The 16,402-nt window shown below is 49.5% G+C and overlaps 1 protein-coding gene across 6 annotated transcripts; it reads right to left on the bottom strand.

The window, feature by feature from the left end:
* Positions 1 to 827: 827 nt before the first annotated feature.
* On the bottom strand, positions 828 to 12,025 carry ATP6V1C1 (ATPase H+ transporting V1 subunit C1). Of its 6 annotated transcripts, none has more exons than XM_078856007.1 (13): positions 11,852 to 12,025; positions 10,080 to 10,216; positions 9,891 to 9,958; positions 8,990 to 9,075; positions 7,759 to 7,853; positions 6,997 to 7,088; positions 6,768 to 6,866; positions 5,951 to 6,019; positions 5,255 to 5,347; positions 4,571 to 4,664; positions 3,826 to 3,923; positions 3,118 to 3,244; positions 828 to 2,585 (listed from the first exon to the last, which is right to left on the bottom strand). In XM_078856007.1, the coding sequence occupies exons 2-13, from the start codon at positions 10,209 to 10,211 to the stop codon at positions 2,490 to 2,492; spliced, it is 1,149 nt and encodes a 382-aa protein (XP_078712133.1). In that variant the 5' UTR covers positions 10,212 to 10,216; positions 11,852 to 12,025; the 3' UTR covers positions 828 to 2,489. The 6 variants fall into 6 exon arrangements, with proteins under 6 accessions (XP_078712133.1, XP_078712134.1, XP_078712135.1 ...); XM_078856008.1 differs by having other exon boundaries at positions 11,861 to 12,025; XM_078856009.1 differs by having other exon boundaries at positions 11,872 to 12,025.
* Between the last annotated feature and the right edge of the window lie 4,377 nt (positions 12,026 to 16,402).

The raw sequence follows: 16,402 nt of genomic DNA, 5'->3' as shown, positions 1-16,402 counted from the left end.
CACTTTGAAACTGAACCAACCCTTCAATGTTTTTTTTTCAGTTACGAAAGCGGATGTATAATTTTCTATATAACAAGCGTGGTGTCAAATTTGTAAATGCATTGGTGGTGTCTACTCTCAAGGAGATGATTTCATCAAATCACAGTTATATGAACATGATTTAAGTGCAGAATCGAATAACACGAGTGACTGCGATGGCAGTGGAGCAGGATAAAATCTTGCCAGTTTGCCTAACGCTGATCCTTACAAGTGTAGTGACATAGAATCGGTCACATAGCAGCATAGCGCTGGCTGCTGGCAGGGATGGGCATCTGCAGCTACAGCAGCCCCGACTGACAGCAGGTCATGTGATAGACCAGAGAGGGATGTAGTGGAAAGGTTACGGAAGGGGCACATCGAGAATCCGCTAGTAGATTCCAGAAGGGGGGCGTGGCCGGGGTGGAGCCAGACCACGCTGACGGTAATAGAGGGGCCCCGGGAGGGGAGCTCGGGGCTGTCGTGTGGAGTGGGATCCCGTCGTGCTGCTGCTCGAGTCTTCACTGTCGTCTCCATCTTCACCGTCTCGGCGTCGCCAGTCAGGCAGTCTACCAGCTGTCCTGACTGGGACACGTAGTTACCAAGTGTGAACTGTTAAGGCCGTTAACAAACAGAGTGCTTCCTACTCAGTCACTACACAAGTAAATCGGCTTGACGTTTCAGGTGATGGCCCTTCTTCAGCGCAGCTATATTCACTGAATTACGGTTGGAGCTCACACTGTTCCGCCGAGTTGCCTGAAAAACGCTTAAGTTGACGTGCGGACGCTGTTGAAATAACATGAGCAGTCGCGTTTATTTGTTTATTATTTATTTTGACCACAATACAATCGTTTCATTCAAGGTTAAAATTACACAATTGTTTCCACATAAATTCTTGTGAAATAATCCCGGCACAAGACACTTGGGAGTCACTTAAATTCGCAGAGTCACTTATTGAAATGCAATCATTGGGACATGAAAAGTGAGATTATCGCATTTCCCAACAGCACCGCTGATGAAGAAACCAACCCGGACAAACTTTTCTAACGCTACCGATTTAAGCGATAGGCTGCCCATTTAAAAAAAAAATACTTTTACTGCACACAGATTTTCAAGATATACCATTTCTTTTAAATATTCCATTTATATATATACCTAATGTTTGTTTTCAAACTTGGTACGTGGGTCAAATTTGCAGCCTGCCGCTTACGTCATCGGTAGGGTAGGGCGGGGAAATGAGCTGTAGGGGGGGAAAAAAACGCACAGATGAATTCTCCGATATCAAACATCAACACTAGTCACGAACACGACCCTGACATGGAACGCACGAGACAATAACTAAGCCAATTTATTACAACACACCTACAGCAGCAGCAGCACAGCAATACAGTGTTAATCATTACAGACAGTGAGCCCACTGTGACGGAATGTTGGGCTTTGGGTACAGGGGTTGTGCTGCTGATTCGGGGATGGGGGCAGGAGTAGGAGTGTTCTAAAGGAGGCATGCTGCTTGGTAGGGTTTGCCGCGATATTTTTCACAACAAGGATTTTTGACATTACGGTTCATGATATGACGATTATCGTAATGTCAGTATTCCCGAAACTTTGTAATTGTATGTCCGCAATGCAATTGTACTGTTGTCGTGCTTTGCTGTACTTGGCAGTACAAAGAAGAGATTACGTAAAAGTTTGTCAACTGCAGTTTGCTCAACTGTAAGCCTACCCGAAGTCAGTCATATAATCATTGCAACTTTACAATCCGTAATGCTGAAAACGCACATGCTGTCAGTCACACAATAATTAAGTGATTAGTAACAATGCGTCATGTAATTGCCTGGCCGTCAATTTACTCGGAGAAAAAAACTTTGCAAAGCACCAATTTAACGGACAACAGCTATTCGTTTTGAACTTGAATAATCACGTCAATTACTTAATAAATAAATTTGTACAAAATTAAACTATGAAGAATCAGCAATAGCCACGATATTACGACAATATGCAAAGCAGACTATACAATTATTACGGACCTTGTAGCGTCTTACGGAACACCGTAGTGACACATCACGGCAACCCTACTGTTAAGCGATGGCGACATGCTTTCTGAATCCGCCTGAAATGGACATGGATGGAGGGGGGGGACGTCTCTGCTCCTATAGGGAGGGAATGCGCAGTGAGGAGCAGTCTCAGCAATACACGTGTGGCTGCAGGAGCCACGGGGGAGGGAGGACAGAGGTCGCAAACGGGTACCCGATACCCGTACCCGATACCCGGCTACCCGTACCCGGCCGGGTACGGGTAGCCGTTTGCGACCCTGGTGCGGCTGGGTACGGGTAGCCGTTTGCGACACTGGTGCGGCCGGGTACAGGTAAGGAATCAAAACCCGTTTGCAACCTCTGGTGGAGGAGTGGGAGGGGGAAGAGGCTTGAGACGCAGGGCGGGGCTCACTGCAGTGACGAGGGAGGAGATGGAGGGATTCACTTGTAGTCGAGCAGGTTGAGGTCCAGCTTGTAGTACACGTATGGGTAGTACTCCTGTTGACTCAGGTTCAGCCCAGGGATGTCCATACTCGCCTGTGGAGTGAACAATAGGGTTGAGGGCATTCAATTCAGTCGTGAACAATTTTCAAGTCACCGGTGAGGAGCTTTACTGGTCAGACTACGGTCAATACTGCGTTTGCAAACAAGACCATTTTGTTAGGTGGTGGAGGGTTAAACATAAGAATGTTTCGCGCTGCGCTACGAACCCGGCGACCCCAATAAGATTCCCGCTCACGGCCACCAAACAGCAGTGACGATTATCCAAACTGGTGCTGGGCCTCTCCTAGGGCGTTTCAACCTCAAATAGGTACCTGGTGCGGTGTGTCAACATCGCCACTAGGGAGACAAAGGTGGCTGGGCGTGGAGCTAGCCACATCACCCCATCGTGTGCCATGCCAGCCTTCATAGGTGCTCACTAATAGCACTTGCCCCAACAGTCTGTTAAGGCTACGGGGGGGGGGGGGGGGGGCATCTTTGTCTTTGTCCATCAAAAGTATTCGAAAGTCCTATTCTGCCCTCGGTAAGGAAAGGGTTCCCCCCAGCCCTGATGTGACCCCGTGGTTACATCGATGATGGCGGCGGCGCTGCTGTCGAGGTGCTTGTAAAGTCCGTTGAGCACTTCCCGCAGCTTGCGAACCATCTTCTTGTTGGGATGCAGCAGCATGGCCTGGAAGTTCACTGGGAGTCCATACCTGCACACGGCAACAAGGCATCCATGGGCACCCGATGACAATGCTTTACATATTGACCGCTGGCTAAGTCGCATACAGTAACAAGTACGTCCTGCTTGAACCTGTGCTCCAAATAAGGGTTAGGATTTTTCTAGTAATTTAACCAATGATTTTGACAAGTAAAATATTAATTTTAGGAGGTAATATGAATCATTACCCAGAAGTGATGTGCATTTTTTGCATGGTTTACATCGACTACATCCTTATGTTTTCACTGCAATGTTACGTTGAACTACTGCACAAAATCGCGTATTAATAACATTGCATGATTTTTCATCTGCCAGAAACATCATCATTGGATCGCTCACCGCAGATCCTGCATGGTGCATCACGGCACCGACCAACAACAACTTGTGCTCCAGAAGCCATCCATGTTCCATCGGATTAATCTGTCGCCAAACTGCGACACGGTCAATGACTCGGCAGGGACTGCAGCCGCTGCTGCGATGGCTCGTGTGTGCGCGTAACGCGATGCGCATCAGGCCGAGTGCATTGGCTAGGAGATGGGGGGTGGGCCGCCGGGGGGAGGGGCGGGGGCGTACCGGAGCACAGACTCCACGAACACCCGCAGCGCCTTCACGTGCGTCCACGCGATGAACGCCTCCGAGAAGTTCACCTTGAGCCACCTCACCAAGGGACCCTGCATTGCACGTGAACACACGCGTGAACGCACATGCGTGAACACACCCATTCAACAATAACTGAATTAATTACGTGAACGACTCCCATCGTTTTTTTATTTAATGGGTGTGGGAAGGGAGTGTGGGGCTGTCATGCATAGGAGTGGTCTGGTATTGTGCCACCAAACCCTTTGTGCGCCATGTCTGCTTTAAAAAGGTGCTCGTTAACAGCACTTGCCTCAACAGTCTGTTAAAGGCTATATGGGGGATCTTTGCGATTGTATGTACATATGTACAACTCCTTTCGCTAATTGTAGGTGCGATTATCACGGTTGGTGGTATCGTAGTTAGTGCACTGTGCTATAAACCCAGCGAGCCAAGTTTGCTTCCCAGCCACGGCCAGCACAAGTGGCACACCTCCAAACTGGTACTGATGGTAGGCCTCCTCTAGGTCGACTCAACCTTCAATGAGTAGCTGGTGTAGTGTGTACACATCTGCACTGGGGAGACTAAACCTACCAGATGTGTTGTTGGCCACACCAACTTCCCGTTATGCACTTCTCCAGCCGACATAGATGCTCACTAATAGTACTTGCCCCAACAGTCTGTTAAGGCTACAGGGGAAGGATGTTTGTGTTTTATTATCTGTGGGTGCACTCGAGCATACAAACTGCTTTTTCTTGTCGGAGGCGAGGCGCGTGATCTCCTCCTTGTCAGCTGCCAGCTCCACCTCGTTGTACTGGAACTCCCGCACGGTGAACCTGGGTCCCCGTGTCCCAGCGCGAGCCGACAGGGAAAGACGGGGCGGGCGTCAAAAGAGTCTCAAAAAACCGCGACACGTACCGACATATGCAAGACCCAACATTAATATTACTCCCATCAGAACTACGGGTAGTCTCATGACACAAGACTGACTTAAGAAAAGTGTTAAGAATAAAAAGAAATGTGCAAATGTTTCAATCCGGTAACACTCTCCAGGATGTAACTGTCCTTGGAAATGTTAATCAGCGATAACGTTACCTTGTGAGCCAAACAAATGAAATGACATCACATGGTGTATGGCGTAATGACCTTGGCTGAAAAGGCTTATCCATGGTATTGTTATTTTGGCCAGCCTTTTCATCAATTCGGTCAGTTTTTTAATCGGGTAATTCCCCAACAGCAACAAAGCTATGTACACGACTTTCATTTATACTGCATCCTCCTTACGATAGTTTACCATGAACCCATATTACAGATAGTGCAGAAGGACAGACTGACGGACAGGGCTATTCTTTTAACGCTTTCAACCGTAGTTCAAAGACTTTAGAAATTTTGTTTAAAGAGGCAAAAAAATCCACAATGTTCTCACTTGCTTTCACGCGCCTTGTGCTTGAAGTCATCGACAGCTTTCTGGAATAGGGTAACCGTGAACATACCACCCTCCTGGTCTTCCACGATCAACCTAGGCAGCAGTAGCAACACACGGTACTCACATTACACTCACTACTCTCATCAGCCAGCAGCCCACTACACTCACGGGAGGATCTTCATTAAAAGCAAACTTGGGAATGCACATTGTGCTCTAAAGGACGAAGATTCGTGCCTAAATGCTTCTGCAACTTAGACCACCTTTCATTTAAACCACTTCAGGGCCCTGCTATTGTAGAGACAAGGGCACCCACAGTGGCAGCTGTCCCTATGCGGCACAAGCTGTATGCAGCACTGGCCTGTAAATGTGCATTAGTCTACTAGTGGGTATTTTTCCCAAGCAAGTAATTTCGTCATTTTGTAAAATTTGGACCAAAACTCTGGCACACAAGGCCTACTCGTTTTTCACCAAATTCACAGGAACTGTCATGTTCACTGTGAAGCAAACGGTGCGTATCTATGGTGAATACACCACTGAGTATGAACCAGAGCGGCCACTCGGCTCGAACGTCAACCTACGCAATAAGCAGCAAAACACGCTGCCGCCAGGCCATGTCGCCACCCCAAACGTCTTTTCGAACTTATTTAGCTGACCTCGGAGGTGAGCGCACCGCTGCAACGACGAAGGGAGACTCACTTGGTGGAGCGTGGCACGACCATGTCCGTCAGCGTCTCGTACACTTTGTTCCACTCGGTGTACGCCGCCCTGCGGGTAAAGGGTTCGGAATAAAATAGACTTTAGCAAAGGAGGTCCGATGTTAAAGGGCACAAATGTATGAAGTGATTTGAGATCATTAATAGGCTCAACCAAAAAAGAATACCCCCCAAAAAATCCTCTATTATGGAGGCTCAACCCTGGCAAACGGACACAATGACGAGATGGAAAATAGGTTGTCCGCTCATATAGACTGTTGATTCTTTTCATCATCATGAGCCATGATCAAATAACTGCTGGATAAAGGCCGCCCGAGCCGTCGCCATCTCTCACAGCCCTGCGATGTACTCATCCACCAAACAGCTGCACATGCGCCGGTGTCTTCGCTCGTTATCTTCGCGGTGGATGTCCCCTTTGGGCACGTTTCCTCTCTCGGCTGCCACTCCCGTCGTTAGCCTCGACCAGCAGCCACCGTCCCTTCTAGCAACGTGTCCTATCCAAGCCTGCGTACGTTTATTACCAGTTATATAGACGTCTCTAACTGATGTTTTCTGATGAATGTGTTCCTCTTTCTGTCCTTTCAATGTAACTCCAAGCACAGCTGAAAGGTGTGCAAAGAAGCATCCGGCAATGCATGTCCGCTTGAAAAAGACTCATTATACTCGGCAGATAAAGGTGCACAGAGGCCCAACTCCGCCTTTAAGAGAAAGCCTTGCCCTACAGAAGACCTCGTAAACATTGGCCTTGTTGCAAGCCCACAACGAAATATATTTTGTTCATGTACGGTGCCGTGACGCACTTGGGCACGATGACGAGCAGGGTGACGAGGTACTCCGAGTCCAGGACAAAGTCCTCCTTACGGACGATGTCAGCCAGGCTACGCGTCATCAGGCTGCCACTGCACCCAGAAGACAAAAACACACAGAGAGCGAGGCTGAAAACACACGACCACCCGCTTCCCACGAGAATCACGGGAACAGATGGAGACGGGGAGCGGCGAGGAGGCGACACGGTGTGTGGGGCCTCACGTGTTCTTCCTCTCAAGACTCTGCAGGCTGCCCTTGAGGTTGTTGTACACGGACGCGCGAGACTTGAGGTCATTGTCAATCTGAGAGACGCCCTGAGAGACGCACGCAACGCAAACACGCACATGGGCGCGCGTAGCACCACAAAGCATAGCGCACAACAAATCACACACACTTGTGGCGTACATACAGTGCTTAATTTTCCAGCTGGGCCTGTCTGGGTTTGGCAACCTATAAAACATATCAACACCCAACACACCACATCCAATTAGCACAGCTGGCTACTTATGGTATGGTGCAAAAGAAGTTCAACATACATACACCATACATATAGTTCGCTACGCTACGCTTCCCACCGTACCTCTCTAGGCCTACTGCAGTTTACCAGTGAGCCTGAACATATGTGATGAAAAATTAAGCCCCGTGTGTATATAGTTATCAAATGCCCTGTTATTCAGGCTACAGAAAATGTACATGGTGATGTAGAATAAAAACAGTGTATCAGCAATGCAGCTGGGCTTTTGGAGTACACTGCTTTGAGCGGAGGTATTAAAAAACCTTTTCCTGAATGAGAGCATAATACAACTCAAATACACTTTAGCGGGGCCGCACATTTAACACACACAAGCTCCGTAACATTATTAACTAACAACGTGAAACGCACAAATGCAATCCCCGTGCCTGCTTTCCTCATGCATATGCGCGATGCCGATTTCTTGTGAAATATTTCTGCAGCAGCGAGGCATTATGCAGGCACTGCGTTACCTTGGCTATTATGTCGGATATGTTCTTGAGAGATTGCTTGATGGGGTACTTGGCCATGTCCCACTGGAAGCGTGTCACGTAGGTAAAGAGGTCAACTGTGGGGGAATCACGCATTTCACACACACATGTGAAGCGGGCACCGAGTGAAGTTCAGTAGATAATGCACCTCTTAAATAATGATAACAGACTATTTATAACACGCACAATTTTTCGAACAGAAGAATTTTTTTAAGCGCGACTCGGAGGCACAGTGCTCAGCTCAGACGATAGCTCTCGACGGTACCCAATCGTTTCACCGCCACGCAGGAGTTTCTGATCCATCTATATACCCTCGCCTTCAAACCAGTAAGACATATTACTAATCACGAAAAAGAACACATGCAGGTTGAAGATATAATCTTGACCGTTTATAAAAGTGGGCTGGGACACATCGCCAGAAGGGATGACGGCCGATCGTCGACAATAACGACGGAGTAGCGCCACAAGTGCACACAAGAAGACGTCAACAGTGGAGTGGAGCAATGACCAATGACATCAACTCGTGTGCTAATTTTACGTGGATCGTTACGTTGCAGGACAGTAAGAGGTGGGGACGGCTTGGGGAAGGTTTTATACAGCAGTGGATTCACTGGCGGAGCCAGTGGGGGGGGGGGGGGTGGCACGTGCCCCCCCAATGATCCGATCGAAATCCCTAATTTTGATCGGATCATTGGGGTTTACTAGTAATAAATCGGCATTTTGCAACCCCCACTGCCACTGTGTAGCATATTATTACGTTCCAGGGACTCTATGAGATGACAGGACAATAGTCTGAGTCCATAATTGGCAATAAGTAACGGCAAAGCAGTTATAAGTGACTCACAGAATTGTGCGCAGTTGCGTATACAGTACACAACTTCCCTGAAGGCAAACATCTTCAGCGAGCACGATGTCGATCACACACGGTTCGAATTCGACCCTCGATCGATGGCTGCGCCATCGCTGTACACGCGTCAAATAAAAAGCAAGGGACAAGTCCTTACTTACTAACAACTATCATTTTTCATTGCTGGAGGGGTTGCCCCCCCTACCTGAAAATCCTGGCTCTGCTATTGAGTGGATTGATCATGGCTGATGCCGATTCTTAACCCCTAGCCCACATCTATCCCCTAACCCCTATCCCACACTGTTGCTGTTATCTCAACAGCAGCTGTGCTCAGGCGCTATCCGCCAGTAAACTTCCAATCCTCACCTCCGTTGGCGAGGAGGTTTTCTTGCACTTTGTCACGGGAGTCTTCCAGCACCTCGGCCATGTACTGAGCAACCTTCTTCACCACGCTGCACAGGGCCACACACACACACAACACCATCCCTGTCAGACTATCAACCTTGGGCTGCATATGCCTTGAAAGGGCTCAATCACGTCAATCTCAGAAGGAGAGATGGCCTGATTAGTAATTAAATTTGAGACTGCCTGGAAATAGCAGGTGTTGTAGGCTTGGGTTGCAAAGTGAAAAGCATATGCAAGTACAGTGAATGGATTCATGAATCCATCTGTGTAGGAACTTAGCGTGTCATCATTTCTGATGCATGGGTTTTCTCTAGGCACTCTGGTATCCTCTCACGTGAAGTCAAACACTCATTAATGGAATTAGCCAAACATCACAATGTATGCGTACTGTATTTTGAAAAAGTATATAGTAGCGACTTATTGATGCTTTTCTGGGTAAAGGGCATTTATTATCGAGATTATTACGTGCAATACATTGGTGGGAGGTGGCGGTTGGTGCTGAGGGGACTAATGTGAATGTTCGCACAGCACAGCACAGGCACTGGATGTCACTGTATTATGTAATGAGTGATGAGTGGAGAGTGTGTGTATGCATGGGCGGGCGCCTGTCCCCTATGGACAGGTGGAGCGGTGGTATAGTGATTAGCACACAGCAATATGATTGGCGGCCATGGCTAACATCACTAGGTCGACTGAGGATTAACGGAGTACCTCAGAAAGAGGGAGATAAAGGTGGTTGACTACCAGGCTGAACTACCTCGTTCGTGCACTGTTCCGGCGAGCTGCACTTGCCCCAAAAGTCTGTCAAACGCTTTATGGGGGAGGGGGACCTTTGTCTTTGCTTGTTCACCGACAAACTCACGTTTCCACAAAGGTGTCCAGCTTGGCGAGTTCATCGGAGAGGCCCACCAGAACGTCCAGGGTGCCCACCTGCATCACAATGCACGCACTACCGGTCACCGATTCACCAACACCACCTTTGTGCACCGACCACACCATTCACAACTGGCCCACCGCAGCTGTCACCGCTACCCCGGTGGACACCACCCACCTTGAGGTCTGGGATCTGGAACTTAAAGTTGGCCGAGAGGCTGTTGTTGCGTGTGGTCTCGGCATTCAGCTTCTCCCATGTCTGCTGGCACGTCTTGTCGCCCGGGGCCGAAATCAGCCAGAACTCCGACATTCTGCCTGCGAGAGACACGCAGTGGGGGGGGGGGGGTGGGGGAGCATCAGGTCATTAGTCGATTAAGTGGACTATATTGAGAAACGTGTGAGTGGTTCCTTTGAAAATTACGGGCCGCCTCACACATTCTGCTGTCTTCTGAAGGTGGGAAACCCCCTACAGGCCACTACCCAGCGTGCATTGACGTCACCAAGTCCTGCCCATCACCACCCGTCCAGTGGCACATGTCAGAACAGAGATGATATATAATCTCTTAAACCCTTTTTGTATTTTTGTATTGGTCAGTAATCGATTGCGAAAGTAACACAAATACAGTACGACTCACACAAGGCCTCCCTGAGACTCTCCTATGGAGACTGTCTCTCCCATCACGTTGAGTGCATCTCTTTTCTCGCACTCAGACTGTCACCCAGATATCTCAAGAGACTCCCTCTCCCAGCAATCAAGACTGTCACCCAGATCTCAGAGACTTCTTCTCCCAGCTCTCAGACTGTCACCCAGCTCTCAAGAGACTCTCAGCACTCAGACTGTCACCCAGATCTTAGAGACTTCCTCTCCCAGCAATCAAGACTCTATAGTCACCCAGATCTCAAGATAATCTCTCTCCCAGCACTCAAGACTGTCACCCAGATCTCAAGAGACTCCCAGCTCTCAGACGGTCACCCAGATCTCAAGAGAATTCCTCTCCCAGCACTCAGACTGTCACCCAACTCTCTCAGATACTCTCTCTCCCAGCACTCGTGAGAGCCTCCCTTATCGCTGCTCTCAGGGTACCGAATCTCTCATTTGTCACAGAGGCTGGGCTCTCAGAGAGACCCTCACCGCAGCTCTCACGCTCGTTTGAGTCTCTCTCCGCGACAGCGACTTTCACAGAGCGCGGAGAGCTGTCGCTGCTGCTGCTGCTGCCGGGTGGGGGCGACCGAGACGGGCAGAGGATACAGGCAACACCGACGCTGCGGCCTGCAACCGTTCCAACTCGGCTCACGACCATTCCCTCACCTGAAAGTCCCGTCAATTTCCTCACCCTCACACATTCCTCACCATCATCTCCCTCACCACCATATTCCTCCCCTCCATCTCCCTCACCTGCATTTTCCCCTCACCTTCCTACTCATCTCTCTTGTACCCTCACCACTCACACCCTCACCTCCTCCGCCCTCACCCCTGGCTACCCTCACCTCACTCACCCTCATTCCAAACCTCCCTCTCAGTCGTCACTCTCACCTTTAGTTCCCTCAGCTTCCTTGAGCCTCACCACCATCGCCTTCTTCACCAACACCCTCACCTCTCACACCCCTCACCTTCACGTCTCCCTCACCTGCACCCATCACCGTTACCGCTCTCCCTCACCTCGCTCAACCTCACCTCCTCACCCCCCTCTCGCCTTCGCTTCCCCTCACCTCCACCCTCCTCACCTGCCTTCTGCACACCTGACTCACCTCACCAACCCTCTCTCACCCTCCCTTCGTCTCCCTCACCACCTCCCCCACCCCTCTCACCTCACCTATCATCTCCCTCACCCTCCTCTCATCTCCCTCACCACCTCCACCAACCTCACCCACCCCTCTCACCTCACCTCATTTATCATCTCCCTCACGCCCCTCCACCCGACCCGTCTCGCTCTCACACCATCCCCTCACCTCACTAACCTCACCCTCACCTCACCCTCACCAGTGGCCCTCACCTGGCGGTGAGGTGGGGGGGGGCGCTAACAGGAGCCCGGCTCTGGCTGTGGGGGGGCCTCTTGTGTTGACGACGTCTCGTGACTGCCAGGGCCTCTGCGTGATTGCGTCACCACCGCCACCACGTAACCTCCTCACCCGCGTACGTGGCTGCGTCACGACGGGGTGACGTCATCACGCACAATGGATCGTCATCGCGTCCAGCGGCGTTGCGTTTTCAGCTGCACTGCCGCGCGCTCTCGTGGACAGCGGTGGGGTGGTCCGGATGTCTCGCGACCCCGCCCCGCCCCCCTCCCCCCCATGAATTAAATGGGGATCACAAGACATCTGGACCACCCTGTACACAATCTGGCAGTCCAGCATTGGCGGCTTAAGTTTTCAAGTTTCATTTATTAGGTATAGCCCTGTGAGCCATTCGGCTCTTGAATCGGGTGCAACCGCAACAAACAAAAAAACATGAAAAAAACAGCATGATACTGCTGATGAGACATTGAATATCGAAACCGGTCCTTGTCCATAACATCTGGCAGTTCAGCATTGGCTCAAGGAAGCCTGGCACTGCTGATGAAACACTGAATATCGAAACCGGTCCTTGCCCATAACATCTGGCAGTTCAGCATTGGCTCAAAGAAACCTCACACTGCTGATGAAACACTGAATATCGAAACCGGTCCTTGCCCATAACATCTGGCAGTTCAGCATTGGCTCAAAGAAACCTCACACTGCTGATGAAACACTGAATATCGAAACCGGTCCTTGCCCATAACATCTGGCAGTTCAGCATTGGCTCAGGCAAGTCTAACACTGCTGATGAGACATTGAATGTAAACCGGTTCTTGCCTATAAATATCTTGCAGTTCAGAATTGGTTCAAGTGCATGCATCCTGACTGCCGATCAGACATCGCGTTTCGAAACCAGTCGAGAGGTTCCTTGTTTTGAACCAATGCTGCTGTAATTGTGTGCTCCCAGGAGGCCGCGTGGCGGATGGGCTGCTAATTATTGTTTGTGTTACGTGCAGGAACAGGTATGGTGGGTATCATTGTCTGCGCATTGGTTTCGTGACTTGTCTTCGCCCACAGCGCTAAAAGCTCAGTCCGTGTTGTGGCCACTAGAGGGAGCCACTCGGCTCACAGTTCGCGAATAACTTCACGAATACTCGCCTCCTCCACACGCCCAGGGTTCACGACATTCTTCAACATAAGCCCTGCTCCCTCCCACGCGCGAATCCTCGGCATTCCGACTGAATTAGACTCCTTCATGTGCTTGATTCATCACCTCTGAAGCATATTCCGCCCGTGCGGGGCTTCGTCTGTAACGGGACACGTGCGGACCAGGCAAGGGACGTGAGGTCAGGGGAGGCAGGGGAGGCAGAGCCTCATCTGTCATGCCCCAATGAAAATAGCTGTTACGAAAAGTAAACCAAAATAATAATCAAATCAAATAAATATTAAGATTTTTCTACTGATCTGTGTTATAAATGTCCTTTCTGTACGATTCCAATCATTGTTATAGTCAAATCGCCAAATTTGCGGAGCTCCGCTGCAAATACAGGAAGAGACGAGAGGTGAGGCAGCGGCGAGCTCAGCCTCCCCTCTGATTGCGCAACCCCTCAGTAACTTTATGGAGCGCGGGCAATAAGCGCGTGCCTGTTACTATCTCAGTCTGTCACCAATGTAATGTTTGTAGATCCCTTCATTTCATGTCCTCGCCTTCCATACTCCAGGTAACTTATTTCACGTATGTGTATAAAGATATATAGGCTCGCTGGTTTCGTCATGAAACTGCAATGAAAAAGCACCAGGGGAGGCAGCTATCACATCTGCCTCACTTAGGGGGACGTGTCTAACACGCCCCCCTCATTGAGGACACGCCCCCCTCCGTGAGGCCACGCGCCTCCCCTCAGTGTATGAATCTGACTCTGACACTAGCTAGTGCCTCCCCAGCCATTGACCTCACCGCACGTCACTGGTACCAGGTACAGACGGGAGTAGCCAACACGACCTTGCACACAGTTGATGTAAAGTTCCAAGTTACTTTTGTTTAACCGGCTGAGACCTCAAGTGGACCACAGGATGAGTCTCGTTTGGAAGAGTGAGTTACACGCGTCACCGAAACTGACGTAGGAAATACGAAAAATAAGTATAGCCGCTTAAGCAAACACAAATCTGTACAAAAACAACAGCGTCACGTGAGACATAATCGAAAACATTGCACAAACACAAATAAATGCCAAATAATAAGTTAATTTACACTGGATATGTTGTGCCGGGTTTTAATCTATTTTCAGAGGCAGACCAGGACTGATCCGGCTGATATTAAACCTTTCGCAGTGCAACATTAGCGATCACAAATATAATTAACGATTTGGAAGCTGGCGTCTGACGACAGATATAGTATTGCAGTTGCGATTATGGGTCGCGAGCAGCGGCGCAGTGGTTAACACATTGCACTGTGAGCACAAGCACATGGGTAAGATTCCTTGGCCATATCTAACCAGCACTACTCTTGTTAGTCCACTGCTGGATGAGGACCTCTGCCACACCATACGGATCGTCAGGGTAATTTAACCATAGTTCACCACGCTGGTCAGTGAACGTGCTATGAAGCAGGGCCATTGCCTGAAACGTCGCCTATGATATATTTGTATATTTTAAGGCCACACACAGTGGTTGATTTTGACGAATGTTCTGGTTGTAGTTTTGTAAATTGTGTCTATGCGCTACTGCCAACGCAGCAGCAGCATCAGTAAATACGGTCAGTGTATAGGTTGATGAAGACCGGGGAGCATTGGTACAACAGTGGATTCATCTTCTTGGTTCTTTCGGTAAAGTCACGTAGAAGGGAAGTAATAAAATAATAAAAATAAAACATAATTCTAGATTTGAAGCTTTCGTGACTGCAAGGAATCATATTCTTAGGTTTTTTCGGTAAAGTCACGTAGGTAAAACATCAAAATTATTTTCATTAATTTTGATGTTTTACCTACGTGACTTTACCGAAAAAACCTAAGAATAAAATAAAACATAATAAAATAATTCTCACGACGTTTCAGCCACAACGCAAGCAGCCGTCCTCAGGTGGAGAACAGGTCCGTCAAGTAGTACTTTACCGAAAGAACCAAGAAGATGAATCCCTGCAGTCACGAAAGCTTTAAATCGAAAAATACAACAGTGGAGTGTTGCTGCACTGACCACTGCTGAGCACCACTTAGCACACAGTCCATTCATCGTCTACAGCCATCTGGCGTGTAAGATGGTTTCTCATTCAGATACTATGCAGACTCAAAGCCTGCGTAGCTTCTGAGATTGGGAGCATTCCGTGTGATTTTGGCACAGGCAGTTACTACAGTCTCTCTGTGTTTTTATTGCAATTTGCCACCAATATTCCACCTTACGTGAGTCAGCAGTACTGCACTGTAATGCTTCAAAAGGTTTTTTACCAGATGCCACCACCATCACCATCAGCCAAGAACAATCCACTGCTGGATCAAGGTCCTCCCCCCAAAAAACATCTGCACATCTCACGGGATTTTGCGATACCCCAATCCACCCAGCCAGCAGCAACCTGCACAGGAGTCGATTCCCGTCGCTTCACGTGCGCAGTGAAAAGGCCCTTCTCGGACGCGTTCCCCCCTTCCCATTGGCTTCCACTTGGCGTCGTTAGCCTCGACCTGGGTCAAAAATAAAGCGCTTAAGTGCGACCACTAATCACCTGTTCACGAAGGGCTGTGAGACGACGGCGTGATGAGATGCTGCTTGAAACACGTGACGGATGCCCCCCAAATCTCCAACCCACCGCCCCATGCCAAGCTGCCACGTGCTCTTTCTGACATGACCTCGAGAGTCGAGAGTTCCGTCGGCAGCCTTGCTCCGTTGCTATTAAACCTCAGCCACACGCGTCGACGATGTCAACAGTTGGTTTTGTTTTTTCAGCACTGCATTTTGTCACGCTTTTTTCCCTTCCAATTCGGTTTGAAAGCGGTAATGCATTTGCCCTTTTCCCACCTGCCAGTACCGAGAAGCGGAGCGGAATGCGCAACAACTCTCTTAAAGATGACCCAGTGCGAGCGAAACGTGAGTAGCACGTTGTTTGGCTACGAGGCACTTCGCCTACAGACTACCGGCCACATGGACGAAAGCGTTACCGGCGCCCTCCCCTGCGGAGCACCCCTCCCAGAGAGCCGCCTGGTCTCAGCTTCTCGGCGCAGGCGGGACGCGATGTACACACCTCCTTGCTATGGCACGTAAAAGATTACAACCCAAGTGCGTATGCGCGTGGATTTTTTTTTGTTCCCTCCCTTCGGTTTATTTTTTTATTTTTAAAACCTCCGGCGGATGCTTTCCGAGACGCCACTCGTCCACTAGACTAGAGGACGCCAAAACATAAAAAAAAATCTGGCGCCGCTGGCTCAACCTCGCCAACAACATCGGGGCTGAGACCGGACCTCAGATGCCTCCCGTTTCCACCTTTTCCTGGCCAGACTCGGTCCGATCACGGGGAAGCCGTTC

The sequence above is a fragment of the Lampetra fluviatilis genome, chromosome 4 (genome assembly GCF_964198595.1).
Source record: "Lampetra fluviatilis chromosome 4, kcLamFluv1.1, whole genome shotgun sequence".
NCBI lineage: Eukaryota > Metazoa > Chordata > Hyperoartia > Petromyzontiformes > Petromyzontidae > Lampetra > Lampetra fluviatilis.
The sequence above is the reverse complement of the archived record's forward strand: the minus strand, read 5'-3'. Positions and strand labels throughout refer to the sequence as shown.